Source organism: Urocitellus parryii, chromosome 7 (genome assembly GCF_045843805.1).
Source record: "Urocitellus parryii isolate mUroPar1 chromosome 7, mUroPar1.hap1, whole genome shotgun sequence".
Lineage (NCBI taxonomy): Eukaryota > Metazoa > Chordata > Mammalia > Rodentia > Sciuridae > Urocitellus > Urocitellus parryii.
The window spans coordinates 22,213,296-22,237,256 of record NC_135537.1 but is presented as its reverse complement, the minus strand read 5'-3'; the positions used below and the strand labels follow the sequence as shown (position 1 = coordinate 22,237,256).

General features: G+C 38.1%; 1 protein-coding gene across 2 annotated transcripts in view; it reads left to right on the top strand.

Moving 5' to 3' along the window:
- The first annotated feature begins 3,515 nt into the window (after positions 1-3,515).
- Positions 3,516-23,961, top strand: part of Slc30a8 (solute carrier family 30 member 8) — a 44,120-nt gene continuing 23,674 nt past the window's right edge. The window contains exons 1-4 of one of the 2 annotated variants that reach the window (XM_026393890.2): positions 3,516-3,586; positions 5,842-5,843; positions 14,191-14,385; positions 22,605-22,751. In XM_026393890.2, the coding sequence (XP_026249675.2) occupies positions 3,516-3,586; positions 5,842-5,843; positions 14,191-14,385; positions 22,605-22,751 (415 nt within the window). Of the gene's footprint in view, positions 3,587-5,841; positions 5,844-14,185; positions 14,386-22,604; positions 22,752-23,961 lie in introns of both variants that reach the window. The other variant, XM_026393889.2, reaches the window with a different exon arrangement.

Here is a 23,961-nt window from a genome sequence, read left to right as displayed (position 1 = left end):
GGCAAATTATTTTCACCCAAGTATTAGCTACTGTTTATAAAATCCTGTGAAGACACTGTTGCTGACAAGAGTTAGCACTGGGGAGCCAAACTGGTCCTTCCCTTATGTCAGTGATGTTCTTGTGGCTGACAGAATACTTATTCCTGGAGGTAACTGTTCTAAATTGTGCTTTGTCCCTTCCATTGTTACAAACTTGTGATGGAGAGTGGGTGGGAAGGACAACCTGTAATTCAGGGTGGTTTGGAAGCCAGTTGCCTAGGAAACTGAGATGAGCAGCATAATGCTCACCCAAACCAACTGTCAACAAGAGAGGGGATTTTTCTGATTTGATCCAAGCTGCTTTCCAAATATATATACCTTGTGCCTCTTGTGGAGCCTATAGGGTCGTTGGCCCTTGGTGAGCATGCAGGAGTGGGCCACAAGCTAGTGGATAGGAAATTTTTCATCAACTGTGCTGACAAAATATTTGGGAGGGGGCATTATGCTGCCCTTAAAATGAGTTTGTAAGAGGATAAGGTGATCAAGTGAAGAAGAATTTACATAGCATAACATACAGGCAGTTGGTGATCATAACTTATGTGCATCCACATTTATAGCAGCAATGCTTACCTTTTTTTTAACATAAAAGTTTCATTTGCTGCAATCCACTGCTCCCTGCTCATACGCTACGCACACCAGATGCTTTGGTTTATAGTAATTATCTTCAAGAGTAGCACTTAGACATTCATAAATCCTTGATGAAAATGGTATCTAATTTCTCAAAACTTTTAAATCATGCATATTTAATTTTTAATTTGGAATGTTATCATACATGTTCACACATATATTTTGTAAGTCTGTATGTACATATTTTAGTTGAACCATTTTAAATTGCTGATATTAGAGACCGTGACAATAATAGCAATTTTGTATAGTTCAACTCATAAATACATAGAAGTTATAGAATAAGATTTTTTTTAAAGTTTTTTCCCCCAATTTTTCATGGATCTCCTAATCCCTTGTTCCCTTCTCTACTTCATACTTCCCTATATCCTATCCTATCCTACCCTCACTCTCTTTTTGCCCCACAGACAATCCACATTATGACCAACTATATAACTTCTACACTCATTGTTATAATTTGGGTCTGGAATGTTCCCCAAAGGCTAATGTGTTTAAGACTTTGATGCCCAATGCAACATTACTTAGAGATGGGGCTTTGGGGACGTTGCTGGGTATGAGAGCTCTGATCTCATCAGTGGATTAATCCATTCAAGGATTCATAACTGAATGGATTATTGGGAGGCAGTGGAACCTACCTGGAGGGAGTAGGTCCTTGAGGGCTTACTCTTGGTGACTATGCTTGTCCCTGGCCCCTTCCTTTCTCTCTGTTTCTCTGCTATGTGAAGTGAACAACCTTCTTCAGCCATGCCCTTCCACCATGATGTTCTGCCTCACTCAGGCTCAGAGCAATGAAGTCAGCCAACCATGAACTGAAGCCTCTGAAACTGAGCCAAATGAGTCTTTCCTTCTTTAAGTTGTTTTGTCAGGTACTTTTCACACTGATGGAAAGCTGATTCACACACTCATAGACTCAGGTAAATATATGTCTATGTATCCATGTTCATACTAGTGACAAAAGCTGTGGTATGGAATCTCTGATTCCCAGATTGATTTGGGGGTTTGTTTTGCCTGTTATCTATAGCTAGATATTCTTTTTCCCACATATGAATATTGCTCCTCTTTCCTCCTATCATTAATGGACTTCAGCCTGTTTTTTAAATATTCCCCTTATTGTTTTTTTTTAACATTAATTCACTTGAATTCTAATTCTCTTATATGTGCTAAAAACTACTTACAAATGATTCAAGCTGTAAAGCATGGTACCATTTCACACAAGTGGGTTCATTCTTCTTTTCTGGTTTCCTAATTTTGCCTCCACAGCGTAACCTATTATTTTGCAAAGTTAAGGATAAGCACTTTGAGAAGGAAATACTTTGGTGGGTCTTCTGTAAAAGACCCCAAATTTCATGCCATTTCCCTCAAGGACAGATGGCCTCCCCAGAGTTATTTCTCTGGTTCCCCACCATCAACAGAAAGTTAGAAGTCAGTTAGGCCATAGGGCCATAGGATTGCACCTGGTGATTTAGGTCACATGTGATGGTCTCTGAAGCCTTATGATTGGTAAGAGGTGCAGTTCCCCCACAGAAGTGACAGGAGCTCTTACATTCTTCCTCTTAGCCCAGGGCAGCTTCTCTTCTCACTGCCAACTTCCATTACGACTGAGCCCCATTCTTCTGATAGGGGATGCTGTTTATCTTCTTAGGCCATGGTGAGAGATCTTCACTCAACAAGATGGGAAGTTTTCTGTGACACTGGGCCACAGGGTTATTCTGGGACTAAACCACTGTTTTCAACAGAGGGAGAAGGCAAGGAGGGCTCAGGGTCAGGGGCTCACTGCTTTTTCCATTCCGCCCTAACTTACCTCTCTATGCATCTGTGCAAGTCTGTGGTCACATACAAATGCCTGCTGTTGACCTAGCGCTTGTCAGTGGGTTATAGCTCCCTCTCCTGTGTGGAAATGAAGCGTTTTGTAATGAAGTAGAATGTCAATTACCAGGAGCTGTGAATCGAAGGTCTCTTGGGAGCAGCTCAGAAAGCTCCGTTCCTGAGAGCTGTGATTGGTATGCCTGATAGGGTTTCCTGGGTGAGTCATTTATCCTCAGTAGTGTGGACCCTGGCCAGGGAGAACAGGATTCACTCCAGTTCTCCTGTGAGTGAGGGATGTTATTTACTTGGAAGCAGAGTCTACCCTTCTCCAGCCTGTCAAAGGGTTTCAAAGCTGCTGTACCAGGAACAGGTTCAGCACACAGACTTCAGTAACTAGTGACCCTTGTCCTCCCCTTCAGTAGAAAAATTCCTAAATAGTCCTAGGGGAAAAGAAGCAAATCCTGACAACTGCTTGCAGATCATCTTAGAACTCAATCCCAGAAGAAGTGTTTTTAGGTAGGAGGAAAGAGTGAGGCAAAAAAAAAAAAAAAAAAAAAAAAGGAAAATAAAATAAAAAAAATCCAAGAGACTGGTGTACAGAAGGGTAGCTATTTGTAGCTCACTCAGGTGTGCTCTGAAGGTCAAATCCCTACATCAGCATTTAGCAGGAAACCCTTAAGCTTCTCTACCTTTTAGAAAGCACAATTTAATCTCTCCCTCCTCTCTCTCTCTCTCTCTCTCTCTCTCTCTCTCTCTCTCTCAAACACACACACACACACACACACACACACACACACACTTCATATGATCCCACCTGCAAGTCTCCCAGGGAGGCAGTTTGTATGGCCAGGTGATGTTCCAAGGAGGCTGTAATTTCATAAACCTACTAAGAAGATGGACGTGGGAGGCGCCTTAATTTAAGTCCTGAAAGGCTTTTTCTTTTTTTGGGGGGAACTGTGTGAATAATTGCAGTGCGGCTTTGCGTCCAAGACTGGACAGTGAATCAAACAACAACGTCGACAACAACAGCTCTTATCCAGGCCACCATGGAGTTTCTTGAAAGAACTTCCCTGGTGAATGACAAAGCCCCTAAGATGTACGCCTTCACACTAGACAGGTAACAGACATCTCTGCCTGCTTCTTCACTTTCCATGTCTTAAATATTCAACAAATGCCCTGATGCTGTTGCTTCTGAGTGTTTTGCAACTTGGGGGCATTTGGGAACATTTAGAAGCAACTGATTGACTCATATAATACATGCTCTGAAAAGTGCAATACTCTATATAGTTGATTTGATCCCTTAAATATCCATTAAGTGAATGAAGAAAACATTTTTAATAAAGCATTTTTTTCTCTCTAGATTTTTTATTTTATAGAAAATAGACATACAATCTAATATGTTTGCTTTTCCTTCTCTCAATTACTCTCCAATTTTAGATCATAAAATGTATTAGTTATATTTAGAAACAATTAAGTCTTTACTACAAGGGGGGAAATTATGGTTATATTGCTCATAAAATTAATTATTTTATATCAATAGATACGTTATAGCAAACATTGCAAAATTTAATGTTCTACAGTTTCAACTCCTTTTATTGACTCCCACAGAGCTATATGCAATATATCTGTTCATTTTTTATACATATTCAACAAATACGTTTCAGAAAACTTTTTTTTTCCTCCAGAAGTTAACAGTCTAAAGATTAGACAATAAAATGGAATTGGAGTAAGTTTGGGGGTCCCTGCATAGAACGCAGGATCAGAGAATGTATATCATCAGATTGAGACCATGGCACAGTAAAGAGAGAGACATATAAGAAAGAGATCTTGGCGTGTTTGGGAAGATCCATCAGAATGGGGACTTACGAGAAACACACTCGGTATATACAAATAAATGAATTAACATCTGAAATGAATTCACCTTGGGAAAAGAATTTAAGAGAATACTTATTCATAAATAACATATGTAAATATGTAATGCTTTTGTTTTGTTTCCTGGAACCAAATTAATATTATAAAGAATAGCAATATATGTTCGATAGCATCAAATATTTTAGTAACTGCAAAGCAATTTTTTTTCTAAAGGACATTTATAAGTTTGCTTTTTAAAAAACTATATAATAAAGAATCTAGCACCTGTATTATCTCATATTGGAAGAGCTATTTCTTAGACAATAAGATGAGATGTAATTTATTTTGGTTATGAACACCAAAAACAAAGCCTTACGTTAAGTCAGGTAGAAATTTTGGGTGACAAATTTTTAATACTAAGGACATTGCTAACAGAGCATCTCTATGTCATTGAAACCACAGTATTTCTTTTCTTGTTAAAATAGACTATTAGCACTCCGTGGCATGCACGTGCGCACACATACATCCACACACACTCACACAGCCATTTATTGTTATAGTTCTCATTCACCTCATCAATGGGCATGGTTTTCAAGACATAGTATTTTTTGAAGTCATCTTTATTTGCTGGTCAAATAAAAAGATTAAATCTGGAGATGATTTACCCTGCCCCTTCTTTTTACTAGGTAGGCAATGAGTACCAGAGATAGCAAATGCTTTGTTTAAGGTCAGATGGTTCAGTCTGGCACAGCTGAGATGCAGACCCAGGCCTTCTGTTTGTCAGCCCAGGACTCCCCTTTCATCTGCACCTGCACGTCCATCACATGCCCTCTGCATCCTTCACCTAGCTCCTCCTGAGGTCATGTACACCTCAGTTCCTCTGCTCATTTCCTTTCTATACCTCCTCCATTTCCTTTGTCATGTATTTTGCCCTGTCTCTATTTCATAAATGACTTTGTTCCTTCATATTCCTTCTCTTTTCTCCTCCCTTTCTTTTCTTCTACTCCTCACTAGATTGCTATTTAAAGTTTTACCTACTGTTAATTAATCTGGAGGAAACCTTACCCTGTAATTCCACAAAGGGAGTGTTTCATGTATCTGTTGTTATCCAACAAACTATTCTCAAACATCGTGGCTTCAGCAACATTTCATTTGACTACTCATGATTCTGTAGTTTGGAATCTGGGTGGGACTCCATGTGGAATCTCTTGGCTTTGCCCAGGAGGCTGCATTCTACTGGTGTCTGAGCTGGGCAGCAAGGTCCAAGATGGCTCCACATGCATGCCTGGGGTCTAGGTGCTGGCCTTTGCCTATGGTCTTGTTCTTCTTCCCATGGCTTCTTTCTCTTTATGGTGACTCATTTTATCAGGTTAGCCTGGAATTCTTTATATGGCAGTGCATGGTAGCAAGAAAGCAGTTGTGGACACTGACAGCTCTCAGATAGGCTAGGCCCAACCCTGGCAGAGCATCATTTTTGCCACCCTTAATGGATTAGAGCAAGTCTCAAGATTCAGATTCCAGAGGTGGGGCAAAAGATTCTAACTATTGATGGCATGTATAGATAGGATGAAAAGTCATTGGAGTTCATTTTATGCACATTTTTACTACAAGAAATCTTAATAGTGGGCCCTGTAGGTACCATGACCACTACTGTGCACTCTTCACTTTCTTCTCAATTCCTGTTTCAGTAATGGGATTCATGGTAGCAAAATGATATTTGTGTAGAATTGACATACACAATTGATATGTTTTCTTGGCCCTGGGTGCCAAGAAAGCAATGCAGGGAAGCTAGGGCAGGGATAGCTGGTAGGGATAAACCGCTGGAATCTTTCAACAATGATTTAACTGGTAAATATTCACATCATTTATCTGTCTTATTTATCTATCTTAAAGACATGCAGAAAATTGAATATTACTTATTCAAGAAAACCCACCAAGTCTCAGTGAGAAGTGAGTTAGGCCCATTTAAGTCGAGACCTGTCTATTACCTCCTCCCTTCCAAAAGTGCATGTGATGGTAGCTGTGCTTTGGATAGTTGTAGCCAAAAGACAGAGATACCTCTCCTCCCAGCTACTAATTGAAGGCTATAGTTCATTCTTGCTGGAAAAAGCATTTTGAATCACTTATTGCTCAAGATTCATGTTTCAGAACCTCTATGCAACATGTATGTGGCAAAAAGGAAGAAGCTTCCCTTTCTTCACCCAACCCACACTCATAGGGTAAAATGTCCCTACTCAGTAAGGTTCAGAATACTCCTGTCTCAGCTTGCTCATAAAATAGAAGTTCTGTTTTAGGCAGCACAAGCAAAGAACACCAGGGGTTAACATCTTCATTTAGCACTCTACTTACAGAGTAAGTGTCACTCCAGGAGAACGAGGTCACTCTCCAACCCACCTGCTCTTGGTGAATGGTGCAAAAATAAGGCACAAGAATAAAGAGCCATGTATCTTTCCATTAGATGATTGATGGTACACAAGTTGAAATAATACTGGAACAAAGAATAGGGATTTTCAAGCATAAGAGTGCTGCTATTGAAAACAACAAAGACTTTTCTGGTGAGCAATTATGAATAGGCTGATTGCTCCATTATAGTAACAAGTTAAAGGTAGAAGAGAGAGAGATATTTAACAGAAGTAGATAAGGTAGGACAAAGGTAAGAAGAGCCCTTCTGGACTTGGTGCTAACCTCAAAAGTTAGCCTCAAATACCCCTAAAATAGACTGTTATTAACTAAATGTTTAAGCTCCCCCTAAATTCATATGTTGAAGCCTGAATGACCAATGGGGCTAAATTGGAGATGGGGCTCCTAAAGAATGGATTAAGGTTAAATAAGGTTGTAAGAGTGGGGCCTTCATCTGAGAAGATTAGTGTTCTTATAAGAAGAGAAACCAGAGAGATCATTTTTTTTTCTCTCTGTGCATGTATACTGAGGAAAATCTCTGTTGAGAATATAATCAAAAAGTAGATATCTATAAGCTATCAAGAGATACCTTCTGCAGACACTGAATTTGCTAGTACCTTGATCATGAGGTTTCAGCATCCAGAACTTTGAGAAAATAAAATAAGTCACCCGATCTATGGTATTTTATTATAGCAGCTCAGGCTGATTAATGCAGGGCACACATTTATTGGAACATTTTGTGTCTCAAGGCATTGTTGAAAACTGTGGAGTAGTCATCAAGCAATTAAAGAGGCCAAAATCTGAGAATAATACCAATATAGGCAGAGTAATCAGAAGCTTAATATTGAGGCCATAAAAAGAAGCAGTCAAAATTAACACAACCAAAATAGTCTCCATCCCCAAGGGATGAAAGAAGGATAAGGATGACTGCATGTGGCCAACAATGTATCTAAGAGGCATGACAACAGAGTCTGCACATAGAATAAAGCCAGATAAAATAGATTCCACTATACTAGACAAGCCAAGTCACTAAACAAATAAATAAGTAAACAATAATAAAAAGTCAACAAGGGGGCTGGGGTTGTGGCTCAGTGGTAGAGCACTTGCCTAGCATGTGAGAGGCACTGGGTTTTCTTCTCAGCACCACATATAAATAAATAAAATAAAGGTCCATTGACAACTAAAGAAAATGTTTAAAAAAGGCCAACAAGGAATCAGTATTCAGAATTACCACAACGTACTATATAAAATTTCCAGTTTTCAACAAAATTTCATGAGATGCAAAAAACAGGAAAGAACAACCTATATTTGGTAAAAAGTTAAGCAATAGAAACTGCCTTTAAGGAGGCCCAGAATTTAGACTTGGAATTCAATGATTTAAAACAAATATTATAAATACACTAAAACCATTAAAGGAAATAATGTTTAAGGAATTAAAGATAGATGTGATCACAATGTTACATCAAATGGAGGATATCAATTCATAGAATATATTAATTTAAAAAATGTATAAAAATGTAAATTCTAGGATTTACATGTATAATAAATGAAATTTTATAAAATTGATGAAGGGGCCTAACAGTAGAACTCTTCTACTGGCAGGATGCAACAAAGAAAAAGAATCAATAGTCTTGAAAATAGAGCAATAGATACTATGCAACAAAGAGATCAAAGAATAAAGATTGCAAAGAAGTTAGTATAAACTCAGGGAAATGTGGTATGGAATCTAACACATTAACATAAGCATAATAGGAATGCAAGAAGGAAAGTGAGAAAGGAGAAGAAAAATATTCAAAGAAATAATGGCTGAAAGCTTTTAAAATTGGGTTATGTCATAGTTTCTTACTACAAATCCAAACCATAGGTGACAACATAAAATTTATACAAATAGGAAAGGATTGAAATAAAATATTTCATTCTACAAATAATACCATCAAGAAAAATAAGCCATGGGTTAGGAGAAAATATTTGTTACTTATCAGATTAAGGCTGTGTATCAGAATAAATAAAAGATTATTATAATTTAATATTTTAAAGATAAATAAATGAACTTAAAAATGTGTGAAGAATTCAGATAGACATTATACATTTATTAAATAAATAAATGTATAATAAGCATGTTAAAACACATTAAATATGCTCAACATCATTAGTCATCAGGGAAATAATAATCAAAATCACAGTGAGATAACTACTTCATAACCACTAGGATATTTACACTAAAGAAAAAATAAAATAAAACAATAACAAGTGTTGGCAAGGATATGAAAAAATAGGAGTTCTCATATGTTGTGTGTGGGAATGTAAAATGGTACAGTGCTTTGAAAGACAGTCTGGTAGTTTCACAAGGTGTTCAACATAGTTAAGTTATGATACAAGAATTCCATCCCTAGGTATTTATTCAAGAGAAATAAATAACTTGCATAAAAATTTCATAGAAGTATTATTCATAATTATTCCCCTGAACCACTAAAGGAAACAATTAACAAATATATGAAATATTATATATACATTCCAGGGAGTATTACTTGGAAATAAAAATAATGAAATATTGATGTAGTGATTTGCTATATCATGGATGAACCATGAACACATTATGCTGAATGAAAGAAGCAATTCACTCCATTTATGTAAAATGCAAATGTATAAAGACAGAATGTAATTAGTGGTTGCCTGAAGAGATGAATGTCAGGAGACTGGAAAATTACTGCTAATGGATAAAGTGTTTCTTCTTTTGGGTGCTGACCATCCAACTCTGAATATGCTAAAAATCATTATGTTATATATATTAAATGGGTCGGTCCTTTGCATGGTAGGTGAATTTTATCTTAATAAAACTGCTAAAAGGTGGATGATTGGTTAATTTCCAGGATAAGAAGTTACATCTAATTATGTGAACATGTCTGTCCCCCTGTTTCCCCTAAACTACTATTTTCTCTCCTCAAACTGCTTCTTTCACATCACTCATTTATTTCACAAACATTAAGTGAGATAGAATCCCAACCCATACGTACTGGAAATCTACTATGTTTGAGAAAGGCTTCCATGCTCTGAAAGTGCAGGATTATCTCAGGGCAGACAAGGAGAGTAGTTAAACAGGGGAGGCAGAAACCAAGATATGCTAAGGAATTATAGAAATGTTCTCTCCCGCTGTGACATTTATTCTTCTTTAGGAATAGAGAGTCCATCTCCAATCTTGTTGTCACTGGAGTAAACTGGAATAAAGAGTGCAGTCAAAGGGACAACCAAAAAAGTTTTGTTTTTTGATTATTCAAGGCTGTTTGAGTCAGCTTTTTTGCTGCTGTGACTGAAAGAATTGTAGAGGAGGAAAAGTTTATTTGGAGACTCACGGTTTCAGAGGTCCCAGTCCATTGACAACCACCTCCATCCTTAGGGGCTTGAAGTGAGGCACACAGAACATCACTACAGAAGAGTGTGGTGGAGAGAAGCAGCTCACATGATGATCAGAAAGCAGAGAGATCCCACTTTCCAGATATAAACTATGTACTCCAAAGGCTCGCCCCCAATGCTCCACCTCCTCCAGCTGCATACTTCCTGCCTTCAGTTCCCACTCAGTTAATCCTATCATGGGATTTGTTGATCAGATTAAGGTTCTCATAGCCCAAACACTTCACTTCTAAGTTTTTATGCTTTGTCTCATACATGAGCTTTTGGGGGACCCCTCACATCCAAACTGTAATAAAGGCTTAATTATAAAAGTGCTTATTCCAAAAGTTGTTTTCAAACATGCTTTATTCTTTTGGAAGAACAATGGCAATAATAAAATGCAGTCCCATTATTTAAGAACAACTTTAAAAAAATGTGCACTTATCTTGTTCCAGACACATTTGAAGTATTTGTATGAACTAGCTACATATCACAGCCACCCTAGATATGCTATCATGAGGAAATTAAAGCACAGAGAGGTTAAGTAATTATCCTACAGCTATAAGATTAGTGAATGGTAAGACTGGATGGGAGTTCATCTTAGGTGATGGGATGCCAGCACCCAAGTCGTCAGCCTCCACACTATTGCCATCTACTTAACCCCATCTCAGGAATCTGTATGCCCATCTTCTTGATGCTCTAAATAGAAACTTATGAGACATCTTTAAGTCCCTCCCTTCTCTTGTTGCCTTTAACTGACATGGCAGATTAGCAAGACCTGTTGATTGTATCTCCTAAATATCACTCAACTATGTCTATTTTGCATTTTCATTGTCACCACATGGTCTGAACTGCCAGGGTCTGGGCTGTAGTCATCTCCTAAAGGATCTTCATGGTTTGCCCCTCTATACTCCAGCCACCCAAGAAGTACCCTAAAGTGCTTTAGAAATGCAAACCACATAAAGGTACTTCCCTGCTCAAAATTTTCCATTTGGCCTCTTCCCACTTCCCTCTCTCTGCTTCCTGACCACCACAAGCAGAAAAGCATCATTCCAAAACACCCTTCTGCCATGATTTTCTTCCTCATCTTGGGCCCAGAGCAAAGGTGTTGGCTGAATATGACTGAACCTCTGAAACTATGAGCCAAAATAAACTTTTTCTTCTCTAAGTTGTTCTTGATAGGTATTTTGGTCATAGTGATGCAAAGATGGACCAATACAACGCTGTAGGAGTCAATGGTGTCTTTTCCTTTCTGTTCAAGCTAACCTTTTGAGCAAGAGAGTATCTTTCTTGCCTTTGTGCATCTGTACCAATGACACCCTCTTCTGGTGATATTTTTTGTTCACATAAATCTTCTGATCATCCTGTAACTTGCTGATAAGACATCACCTCTATAGAGGGGCCTTTCTTTACCTCTTCCTGTTGAGTAGCTATTGCATGGCAGTTGACTACAGATAACAACCAATAACAACTGTGTAATGTATTTTTAAAAGCTATTAGAAAGGATTTTGAATGTTTTCAACATAAAGAAATAATAAAAATTTGAGGAGATAGTTTAACCTGATTTAAACATTATGAAATGTATTCAAGTATCAAAACATCATGTTGGCACAATAATATGAATAATTTTTTGTTTTAATTTTAAGTTAAAAATATATTTAATTAAAAAACCAAGTGTCTTCCTCTTCACTCTCCCAGTCTCTGTCCATTATACATAGCCTCTGTTACCATTGATGCAGTTGCTGTTTGTCTCTATTTTATGGATATAAACTCTTACATCAGAATCTTTGCTTGTTTCATAGGATACAGTATCATTAATCCCTCTGAGAGTGAGGGTGCACCTTAAGCATGCAACAAGAGTCACTGAATGAATGAATGAAGTGTTGGGAAATGCATGGTGAGATCAAGGCCTTTGTTGCCTCTTCTAACAGGAATAGTGATTTGAGGTTCTTGGGAGAAGTATTATGAAAATTAAAAAGCAGGTGTAGTTATATCGCATATTCTCCATAAATGGAATGAGAGAGTAAAACATAACATTGCCAACTCCATTTCAGAGATATAAAAGCAAAGGGCTTAACTTCTATCACCAAACAAAATAAAATAAAAAATAAAAATAAAAACATACCTAAGTTTATACAAATAAAGCTTCATTTTCTAAATCCTATTTAAACAGATTAATTCAGTTCAAGACTACTTGCATAAAATTTCTATGTTTCTTTTATCTTTGCTCCTCTCTCTATCTTTTCTTCTTGATGCACTTCGGCCTATTATTCCTACTCTTCAAAGTTTTGACCACATTTGAATGCATGAGAATCTATTGGGTTTTATTCATTAATAGCAAATTCATATTTCATTTTTTGATGCCTCATAGCATTTACTATTTTTATAACCCTTTAAAATAATATTTCTTAGAATTCCCATTGTTTTTTAGATCCAGAGCCTGTTCTGCATCTAGAGACATTTAGATCATGTTGCTTTAATGAAGTGATGAGGAATGTATTTTAACTTTGTTTTTTAACTTCTTGTGGGGTCATGGACCCTTTTGGGAAACACTGAAGACTGTGAGCTAGTATCTCCCAATGAATACACACACAGACACATATAAATATCATATCCAATGCTAAATCCAACCAGGCTGACTCTGATAGCTGAGAATAGGGTAAATTCTACCCAAAACCACGTGATTGCAACTCAGTGGATATGAATGACAGGATCACAGCAGGATCCTAACAGAGGATCCTGATTCCTAGTTCTACATAGTTACAATCTTATCAGTGTTAAATCTTCTATATCATTACTTTTAACTTTATATTTAATATAGAGTGTCATGTAAACTAAGCTCCTCCTTTTCTTCTCACTCCTACAGTTAAGAGACCATGAATTCAAATCTAACCTACTGGAATGATTACCAGCAATTTTTCTCTTGGTTTTGTGCTTTTTTGTGAGTCTAGATTTTCTATAATGAATATGTCTGCCTATCTATCTATCTATTGCTTATTCATTCCAAAAATATGATATAATGTTAGAGACCACATAATAATAATCAGCTAAACTCAAACCATCAGGTTTTTAATGGTAATAAGCCAAATGAAATCACTTCTCAAGCAGAAGCTAATTTATTGCCCTGTTCTTTCTTTCTTTTTTCTTTCTCCTTCCTTCCTTCCTTCACTGACCCCCCCTTCTTTTTTTCCTTTCAGATCTAGAACTGTGAGGTTCTTAATTCCAATAATCTCATTAATATTTTCAAATAAGTTTATTTTAAAATTTAAAAATCTTATTAGTTTAAGATCCTTGGACACTGACATCTCCATGAGTAAAAATGGGTTTTAGGCATACTGATCCTGAGATAGGGAAGCAGCACATGGAATGGTAGAAGGACAATGGGTTGGCCTTTCTGCACTATCATTTCCTCACCATTGAACCTCCGCCAGTTACTTAACCTCTCTGAACCCTAGTTACTTCAGCTGAGAAATTATGCAGTTGGATTAAATGCTCTCTACAATCTTTCTATTTATGAAATTCTAGGATTCCATGAATGGCTCTAAATCACACTTTATGCTCTGGCAGAACTGATACTCACTGCCTACTTTGAGAAGGGTGAGCAGGTTTCACTCTCAGCACCACGTTGATTGGTAGAGTTTGTCTACCAAATAGTGGTGGTGAGAAAGTTTTTGAAGGTCCCTACGGACTCCGAAGGACAAATAGTAACCCGGGCTGTCATGTGCCTGAATCCTCAGTCAAGCTCACATAAACATAGCATGCAATGTCCCCTGGTAGATTTTATTATCGCCCAGTTCCAAGTGAAATAACTGGAGAAGTCTTGCATTAAAGTCGATCTTCCTCTTTTTTCTGCTCTTTGATGTCTCTTAATCATGGGTTGATATGGATAAGAAAATGTTTTCGCTGAAACATTGTGGATACAGAAGGGAATGCCTTGCTTGCTCCGAACACTCGATACTTTCTTGTAGCGGGATCTGTGAACTAAAACTTCCTAGCTGGTTAGCAAACGTCCTAACAGCAGCTCTGCGAGGGGTTTGCAATGATGCTCACTTCTTGCTTCTGTCAAACCCAACCACAGTGCAGAACTCCAACAGAAACCTGTGAATAAAGATCATTGTCCTGGAGAGAAGCCAGAGGCACCTGAGGCAGGAGGCATTTATCACTGCCACAGTAACTCCAAGGCCACCGAGAGCAGGGTGAAGGAGCAAGCGCATGCCAAGTGGAAACTCTGCGCGGCCTCGGCGATATGCTTCATCTTCATGATTGCGGAGGTCGTGGGTGAGTACTGCCCGGGAATGCTCCCCCGGCTAACCCAGCAAACAAAAGGAATCCTGCATCATTAGGGGAGGGTTGCCTAAGTTCTTCCTTAAGCATAAGATTTAATATTTTCTGCAAGAATAAAGTAACAATATGCTTACCACAGATAAGTTGGAAAATAGAAGAAGGCAAAACAAAATCATTATTTTAACCCATTTGAGTGTTAACCTCAATAACATTACTGAATATTTTGTGCAATATATTTTTTTATGCCTGGCTCACAGGTTGTTTCTTTTACATAATGGAGAGCATATTGAACGCCTTTCGCTATGCTTTCACATACTGCTCCAAAACATTTTTATGCCTGAACAATATTCTATAATATGCTCACTGTAATTTACATAACCATTTCTCTGTTGTTAGACACTTAGGGAGTTTTTTCTTCCTTGTGGACAAGACTGCAATGAAAAATCTTGAATAAATTCTGCCCGCCTTTCTGTTAATCCTTTCAAAGCCATTTCTTGAAGTAGAAATCATTTGTTGAGGGCCATTGTTTTAAATCAGCTTTTTCACTGCTGTGGCCAAAAGACCTGACAAGAATAGTGTAGAGGAGGGAAAGTTTATTTGGGGCCCATGGTTTCAGAGGTCTCAGACCTCAGATGTTCAATCCATGGTCACTTGGAGCCATCGTTTCCTGGCTTTTCATGAGGCAGAACATCATGGAGGAGAGCACACACACTGCTTACCTTATGGCAGTTGGGAAGGAGAGAGGAGAGAAAGAGAGAGAATATGAATATGAACAAAATCGACTCTTCAAGGGCGTGCCTCCTGGGATCTATTTCCTCCATCTAGACTCCTCCCCACCAAAATTCTACCACCTCCCAACAGTCCATCAAATTATGAATTACTAATCCACTGATAAGGTTGGAACCCTCATGTTCTAATCACTGCCCAAAGGTACCCCCTCTGAACTTTACTGCCTGGGGAACTAAGCCTTCCACACATTAGCTCCTGGAATCAACATGAGATTCCAGATCCAAAGCATAGGTGTCTTTTACCTTTTAATTTTTGCTTTGCCTTCTAAAAGTTTTAAATTTTACATAGGTAGTATATAAAACTTCTCATTCTGATTTCTTTTACTATATTAATGTTTAATAGCCCTTCCCCTTTGATTGAGAAGATAAATGACATGTTTAATAGTTGTTCAAATTTTAGCATTTAAGTTTTAAATCAATGTGAAAGTAAAATGGATTGAAAATTCTTTTTTTTTAATAGCTAACAGTTCTTAGCCTAATTTATGGTAAAATAATTTTCCTCATTCATATTTGATTGTTTATTATCTATCAAACTTTTATAAATAATAAAGTATACATCTAAAGTCATTTGTTTATCTGAGTTCCTATTCTCTCAATAACATAATTGATGTAGAATTTTTATATTATAAGATCTGTTGTATCCTCCTATTCTTAAGAGGAAAAAATAACAGCTATTTATTCCTGTTTGTTATTCTAATTAAACATGCATCATTTCTTTCAGTTCTCCCACAAATCTAATTATGATTTTATTGAATATAAGTTAATTTAAGAATACAAATATTAGTTGAATAATTAAAATTTAACTATAGTTTTCTCTTTGTTGTTCTTTTCCTAGGTTTTTAAATTTTAAAATTATGTGTGCTAAAATGGAAAACAATTTTAATAATTTTCCATCCATAAAGAAACCAAACAACTTACAAAATATTATGGTTATCTCTTTTTAAATAACACCATATATATATATATATATATATATATATATATATATATAAATGTATTTCATAACTGTGGACAATATTCAATTGCTCATGTAAGAGATGACAAAATGTAAAGTAAGCTCCTCCTTTCCTTCTCACTCCTACAGTTAGAGACCATGAATTCAAATCTAACCTACCTAGAGTCAGAAGTATGTCAGTAGGGGAATGACACGGGTACTGTCAATTATCTGGATTTTGAAGGTATTGATATTAAACTAATTTTCCTAAAACATTGCTCTTATCATGTTATTACTGTCTTCAAAATTCTCCACGTGGCTTCACTTCGTCTAGTTCAGTGGTTCAGACTTTTCCCTGTTTCTGCAAACAGAGGGAATTTTGCTGAACACTGGCCTAAACTGATAAGGGTGCTTATAGCTGGAACAGACTGGTTTACAAGCTGCCACTGCGTTAGATCTCACTTGGCATACCCAAATAAAAAGAAATCAATATATTGGAAAGCTCTGGCATCTAGAACAAAATGAAAAATTCTTTCTTTGGTTTCTCAGACATTCTACAATCTTTCTGCCAAACTGAAATATTAATTCTTACCCCATCCTTACCTGACTACTCTGTTTTAGTCAGGGCTCGTATTCATTCTCTTCAAAATACCTATAGTACCTTGGAGTCCCAATAGCTTTTGCTTTAGTTGTTGTTGAATGCAAAAATCCTATTCTTATTCTCTACAGTAGTTGAAATCCTGGTCATAATTCAGGACTTCGATCCACAGTTCACCTCCTCTCCAAAGCTGTTCTTGACCCTATTCGAGAAAGTAATTATTACTTTTCAGACCACTTTTGGGAATCCAGGAAATCTTTCTGCAGAATGTAAGCTTTGAGAAAGCCCTGGGTAGAGACTGAAATGTGAACAAACAGAAGATAAGAAGTGTTTTTCAGATGGAAAGGCCTGAATAAACAGTACCCTATTTACTACTGTAGTCTAAGAGGTGATAAATATGAGACCTTACCTTGAAAGATTTCTAGTGGATAGGTGGGAAAGAGGACAGGGAATGATGTGTTAGAAATGTGGGTGCCATTGTTTGAAGTGGACCAGCATTTCCAGTTTATCAAGCCTTCTCATCCCCTTTATTCTGGTTGTAATTCTGGTCCTTTTAGCTTCAGTACTTCTTGCTCACAGGAAGGACTGTGGGATGCCAAACTGGCTTAGTCAATCTCTGGGTCTTCATAAAGGAAGGCTGAGTAAAAACTCTCTGCCTTTCTTCTATGACCACTAAGCTAAAGATATAGAGACCTGGAGCTTCCAGAGACCCACCTTTCCCATGGAAAGGGAGGAAGTCTGTCTATTTTAGCACAGTTAAAGGTAACAACTGGAGACAGGGCAGAGTCCTAATGACGTATTTTGAATCTTAAGAGATGGCTATATCTGATCTGATCCCACAGAGATTTTTTTCTCATTTAGGTGAGCCAATAATTATGATATCACTGTTGGTTAAGCTTGTTTGGATTAGCACCTATCTAAAGGTAGTGTTAAGTGCAGTAGTTACTGGAGGGTATAAAATACAGAATGGTAGTTGGAGGGTCAAGAAAAATTGAGGTCCAGCTGGGGAATGAAATTTATCCTATGAGCCTCAGGGAGAAATTGACATTTAGAACAAGGAGAAGTAAGTCATTGAGCTGTGTTTAGGAAGATGGCTTTCACAGGGTATAAAGGAGAAGGAGAAAGAACTAAGAAGGGAAGGATTTGAGCATAATATGTCCACTCTTCATGGGCCTTTGAACTTTTTGAGTCAGGGCTGTTTTTGGTTACTTGTAAAATTCCTCACTGTAGAAAAGACATAAGGAGGAGTTATGCTGCAGATGGAAACTCATATCTCTAAAAAGATGAACACCCAGACACTGAGAACTCAGAAAAATAATCTCAAGTATGTCATTGCTGGAAAAAAAAATGAGGATGGTCAGGGAGAGGCATCAGAAGCAGGCCTATTCAGGGCTGAACAGGGTAGAGAAAACAAGAGATAACATGACAGGAATACAGAGCTGAGAGCATGCTGGGGAAGATGATAAGTATCTGAGAGCAAAAAATTTCTCACTTACTAAGAGAAAGATATAGCTGGGTGGGATGAGAAACAACATGCTTTTGGATAAGGGTACAGCCAGGGTGTCTCAGTGGCTCAGGTCACAAATATTTTTCAAGGTTCTTAAAAACTTAAGAAATGTTAAAACATGGCTATAAAATCTCTGGTAGATTTTAAATACTTGTTAAACAATAACTCAATGAGATTTTGATATAGTATATTATATAGTACAGTATAATACTTCTATCCATAAGATAATTAAAATAGATTTTAAAATGTCAATTAATAGTATGCAATGGTGTAGCCCAGTAATGGGACACAAGTTTAATGTTGTCAGATAAATAGTCACCTTTTACAGTCCTGTCAGTCCTTTTACAGTCACCTTTTACAGTCCTCTGTTCTCCATGGAAAATATTATGGGGACTATTATTAGGAGATTATCTATATTTTTCCCATGTACTGAGGCTTTATGTGAGGCTGAACTTAAAAGCAATAAACTTCTCAATTTGGCATAAGAAATTTCTAGGTAGCATAGCATTCAGACAGTAGCATGGATATTGCTGGCAGTTTTTAGTGAAGTTTACTGTGCTAATCAGGAGCAGAAACAGCAGAAAGATTTGGAAAACTTGCAGTTTGGCTAGAAAACTGTGAGTACAACTGGCGTTAAAGAAGCTGTGATAGTTAAAAAAAAAAAAGAAAAGAAAAAGAAAAGAATATAGCCACTAAAGAGATGCTGCTAAGTACTCTACCCAGAAAAAAATAGAAAAGATGGCATGAGAGCATCTCAGGAATTGGGAACACCACACCCTTCTCTGGATCAATAATATAAAAGTAAAAGTTCCTTTGAGAAGAGACCAGTGGGACATACTGCTTATACAGGAGGGCCTAGGAAGTTGTATCACCCTGCTCAGCCATCCAGGCACCCAAAGGCTGCTGCAGAGGCTGCTGTAGCCAGACCAGGGGTTGGCTACTTCTCAAGGTGGCAGCAGACCTTGGCATCAACCAGGTGGTAGTGGTTCTTCAGGAATATAGGATGCTGGACTTTGGGGGTCATGGAAATTTCCACCAAGATTTCAAAGGAAGGCTTGGGAGGCCAGGCAAAGTGTTGCAGAGTTGGAGTTCCTGCAGGATGCACCTGAGAGCGATGGGTGAAGTGAGAAGGATGCTGAATCCACAGTGGATACCGCTGAGATTAGGAGATGCCAGTACCATGGGATGTCTGCTGAGGATAACTGCAGGAATTGAGCAGAGATAAGCTGGGAAGGATACCACTGTGGGCCACAGCCAGCAAGACTATAGGGGAGAGCTATTCAAGCTCTGTGAAGAGAACATCATGATGCCACGTGCCCCAGATGCTGGATAAGGAGCTATAGGCTTTGCTTTCCCAGCTAGATTTCAATCTTGTTTTGGTCCCATCTTTTCTTTTGATGCCCCTATTTCTCCCTTTTTGAATGGAAATGTTTATTCTGTGCTTTTATATATTGGATATATGTAACTTGCTTTTAATTTTTACAGGGACTCACACTGTCTCAGTGGAGGTGTTGGACTTGGACTTTGGGGAAATACAGAAACTGTTAGACTTTGAGGGATTTGAAAATGGACTAAATGTATTTTGTGTTGTGAGGTGGGCATGAGATTTGGGGGCCAAGGGCAAAATGTTGTGGTTTACATATGAGGTGAGACAACGCAAGAAAATTCAGAGGTAAAATTCCTCCCTTGCCTTGTTATAAGTGCACTGTTCTGCATGTCTTACTAAGAATTCCATAAATATGACTGCTACAGCCTTAGTTTATGCCTTTATCCTATTTTTATGTGGCTTTTCCTGTAGCATTTTAACCTCTAGCTCATATCTCTGAAAAGTCTCTCCAGTCATGAGAAGTTTAACGCAATCAGTGCATTAATTTCATTGATAGGGATTGACTGGGTGATCACTGCAGGTAGGTAGGGTATGGCTGGAGGAGGTATGTCATTGCGAGTGTGCCTTTGAGGTTTATATTTGGTCCCTGATGAGTGGGTATTCTCTGTTTCCTGATTGGTATGTCCTGATCTGCTTTCTTCTGTCATGCATTCTGCCTTGATGTTCTGCCTCAGGTTGGGCCCAGAGCAATGGAGCTGGCCATCTGTGGACTGAGACCTATGAAATCATGAATGACAAATAAACTTTTTCTCTTCTAAAATTGTTCTTTTCAAGTCTTTGATTCATAGTTGTAAAAACAAACAAACAAACAACAACAACAAAAAAAACCAGACTAAAACATGTCTTGCCAAGAATTCCATAAATATGATTGTGACAGCCTTAGTTCATGCCTTTATCATATTTTTCTGTGGCTATTACTTTAACATTTTAACCTCCAGCTCCTTAGCCCTTCAGTCATCTTCCATATTCCATATTTGTTGCAAAGATCTCTCCCAAATTTCAAGTGCAATCATGTAACAACCTTGGCTCAAAATCTGAAGTAGATCCTATTATCCCATTGAATAACATTCAACTTCTTTAGCATGACATATAGTACCCCACACAAGTATCCCTAACCTGCCTTTCAAGTCCCATTTATAGTCTTGCCAATACTTCATATCAACTGATTTCCACAAATATGCCACATTCTTTCATCTCTGTATCTGTGTCCCTGTTCTTGTCTCTTCCTTAAAAATGCTTTTCTTCTTGCTAATGCTTATTTCTCTCTTCTGTCTAAAGTTCCTCAATATTTCGAGTGCTCTCTGGTCTCCTGACTCTTTAGAAGGTCTTCAGTGCACTGAATGTTAGATCACTAAAGAGAGGTGATTTATTTATCTTTGTGTACTCTGTCCCTGGTATCATGCACAGTAAGGCCCAATAAATACTGGCTGGAAGATTGAATTAATTGTCAATAACCTCCCATGCTTTCAGGAGCAAGTGCAAGTGCACTCATAAACTCCGTCTTGCAAACAATTTGCTCTATTGGATTCAGCAGTGGTTGTCCAGTTTTCTGGATGGTTCTCATAAGCAGCTCTGATTGTTGCAAAATGATTCTCATTCCCAGGCTTTCATATTAACATGCTTCTTCTAAAGCAACACTTCTTTCTCATTGTCTCCTGACTCCGCACAGCCTGTTGAAGAATTCCTATAGGACCATCTCCTTGACTTAGACTACAATTTCTGTGCAGCACACAGGATCATCATCATTCATTGCTGAGATTGCAGCATGCTGCTTATCTGCATGGAGTCATTCTCCAGGCAAGAAATAATGCATTATTAACACAGCTTTATTATCAGGACCAAGTTTGGCAGATAGAGCAACATTAGAGGATAATTGGAAGGACAGCTGATTTGTTAGCAAAATGTTGCCTTTTGGCTAATGAATCATTCCAATTTTTGCACTGACAGCTCAGTAACAAGCTTGAAGACTACTTTGCTTCAGACCATTAAACTTTGACAAACCAGTTATTAAGTACAGCTAGAGCCAACGGTCTGTGGGGATTATTGCAATTATGAGCTATCTCTGTAATTTTTTTTAATCATTAGGCAAGACAAGGTGAGTCTGATGAGGGAAGGCCTGATGACTGACAGTCCCTTGCTTTGTAGTACACAAGGCAATAAACAGCTGCAGGAGGACTAATCAGTCAACAAAAGCTCTTTGCTGGGAAGATGTAGTAAGAGCAATAAAGGTTATTGCTATCAAATGACAAATCCTGTTCAGGAAGAGAAGGACAAGGCTTTCCTTTAATTTCTAGTTTGGAGGCTGAGGTCTTTTCAAAGGAGAATTAGAAGGGTAAAGAGGAAACATCCCAAATGGAGAGAAAAATCAAGGCTGGACTCGTGCTGGGAGTCTTGTTGGGCTCAATTCCTATGCTATTTTGAATTCTTGTGGCATTCAACATGCCCATTGGACAGTACCCGCCCTTTTCCCATTCTACTCCTCCCTATGTGTGAAAGGGATCTTGAACTCAGGTGGATAATAAAAAACCATTTGAACAAAAAGAAGTGGCAAGGACTATGGTAAAACTACAAGTCGATTAATTATACATCTGTGGGCCAGATGGCAGCATCTGGTCTGCAGAAAGAGGTCCAGGTCCTCAGCGGGCACTTTGAGACCCTTTGAATCTGCCTATACCCCACAAGCATCACCTTTCTATATTCCTCTTTTTAGAATCTGTATGCTCCAGTCTAACTGGGATGTTCTCCACATGTGCCCTACACTTCCCAATCTCAAATACTTGAATTTTCCCTTGAAATTCATTTTTATGTAATTGAATCGTCTTGACTTTATGGGTCCATTTCTTTATCTGTCAAATTATGAAAAAGGAATAAATTAAAACAAGAGAAGATGCCTTTCTCTTCTAAAGTTGGGTGAGTCCGTAACATTTTTCATCAGCTATGGTTAGAATTGCTGTGAATCTAGCTGCATTCTGGGCCTTATGATATTTTGCATTCCTTAGGTGGGCACATTGCTGGGAGTCTTGCTGTCGTCACGGATGCTGCCCATCTCTTAATTGACCTGACCAGTTTCCTGCTCAGTCTCTTTTCCTTGTGGTTGTCATCAAGGCCTCCCTCTAAGCGGCTGACGTTTGGGTGGCACCGAGCAGGTATAGTTCTTCACTTGAAAAATAATAACCAAGTGGCGCTACAGAGTCAAACTAAGGGTTAAAATGGAAGGTAAAGAGTGAGACTTGTTCAAAAGTCTCTTAGGGATACACATCTTTGTGCCCAGGATAAAATAGATATGGGAATGTATGTTGCTAATATTAATTCAACTAACAACCAGATGAATGGTGCTGCCTCTTGTTTTATGGGACAATTGGAACACATGTGTCATTTTAGGAGCCACCCCAACACTAGGATCTCAGTATATGTTACAATGATAATGCTATTCATTTAACTACTTGTGTTCCTGGAAGAGAGGATTAAGCTAAAGTTTCTGCCATATTGCAGAACAAGACTCAGAGAGCCTAAGAGAGTTGCAGAGATTGAAAAATTTCTCCCTAGGAAGTCAGGAACACATCATGGGCCTTCCTGCTCACAGAAAGCTTTTAGTCATTGCTATGGTTTGAATGCTGCCTCCAAAATTCATGTTGCATTATAATTGTCATTGTGACGTTGTTAATAGGTGGAATCTTAAAGAGACGATTACGTCATGAGGGTTCTGTTCTTAGTAGTGGATTAGTGCCTTAATTGCAGGAGAGGGTTCCTGATGTAAGGATGAGTTTGGCCCATTCTCTCTGTCTTGTGCATGCTCTCTTGCCCTTCTATTATCCTGTGATGCAGCATGGAGGCCCTTGCCTGATGCTGACACCTTGCTCTTTGGACTTCCCAGCCTCCAGAACTGTGAGAAATAAATCTCCTCTCATGATAAATCACCCAATGCTTTTTGTTAGCAGAAAAAATGCACTAAGACAGTCATCAGAGAATGTCTGAATATATTGCTCAATCAGTCATCACCAACACAACAGAAGAAAAAAGAGGAGGAGGAGCAAGAAATGAAATTTCACTTTGGGGAGCTTTATCTTCCACTGAGTAATTGCTTCCTTTTATTGAGGAACTGGCCTGGCTCATGGTAAAGGTTTACTTTCTGGGACCTTCTAATTTGGGCTCATTTTTATAAATTCACCTACCATTTCTTTCTCCCCAACAACTGCAATTCTACTTCTCCTCCTCTGTCCTGGGAACCAAAAGTTACAGCTCCATGTTTTTACATTGCTTGAGAAAATCAACATAAAGGAGAAGAGGGCAGAGCAAGGACACCCCTGTTTCTAGCCTTCACTGAAGTGTGCCGGTGGATGAGGACCACAACTCCTA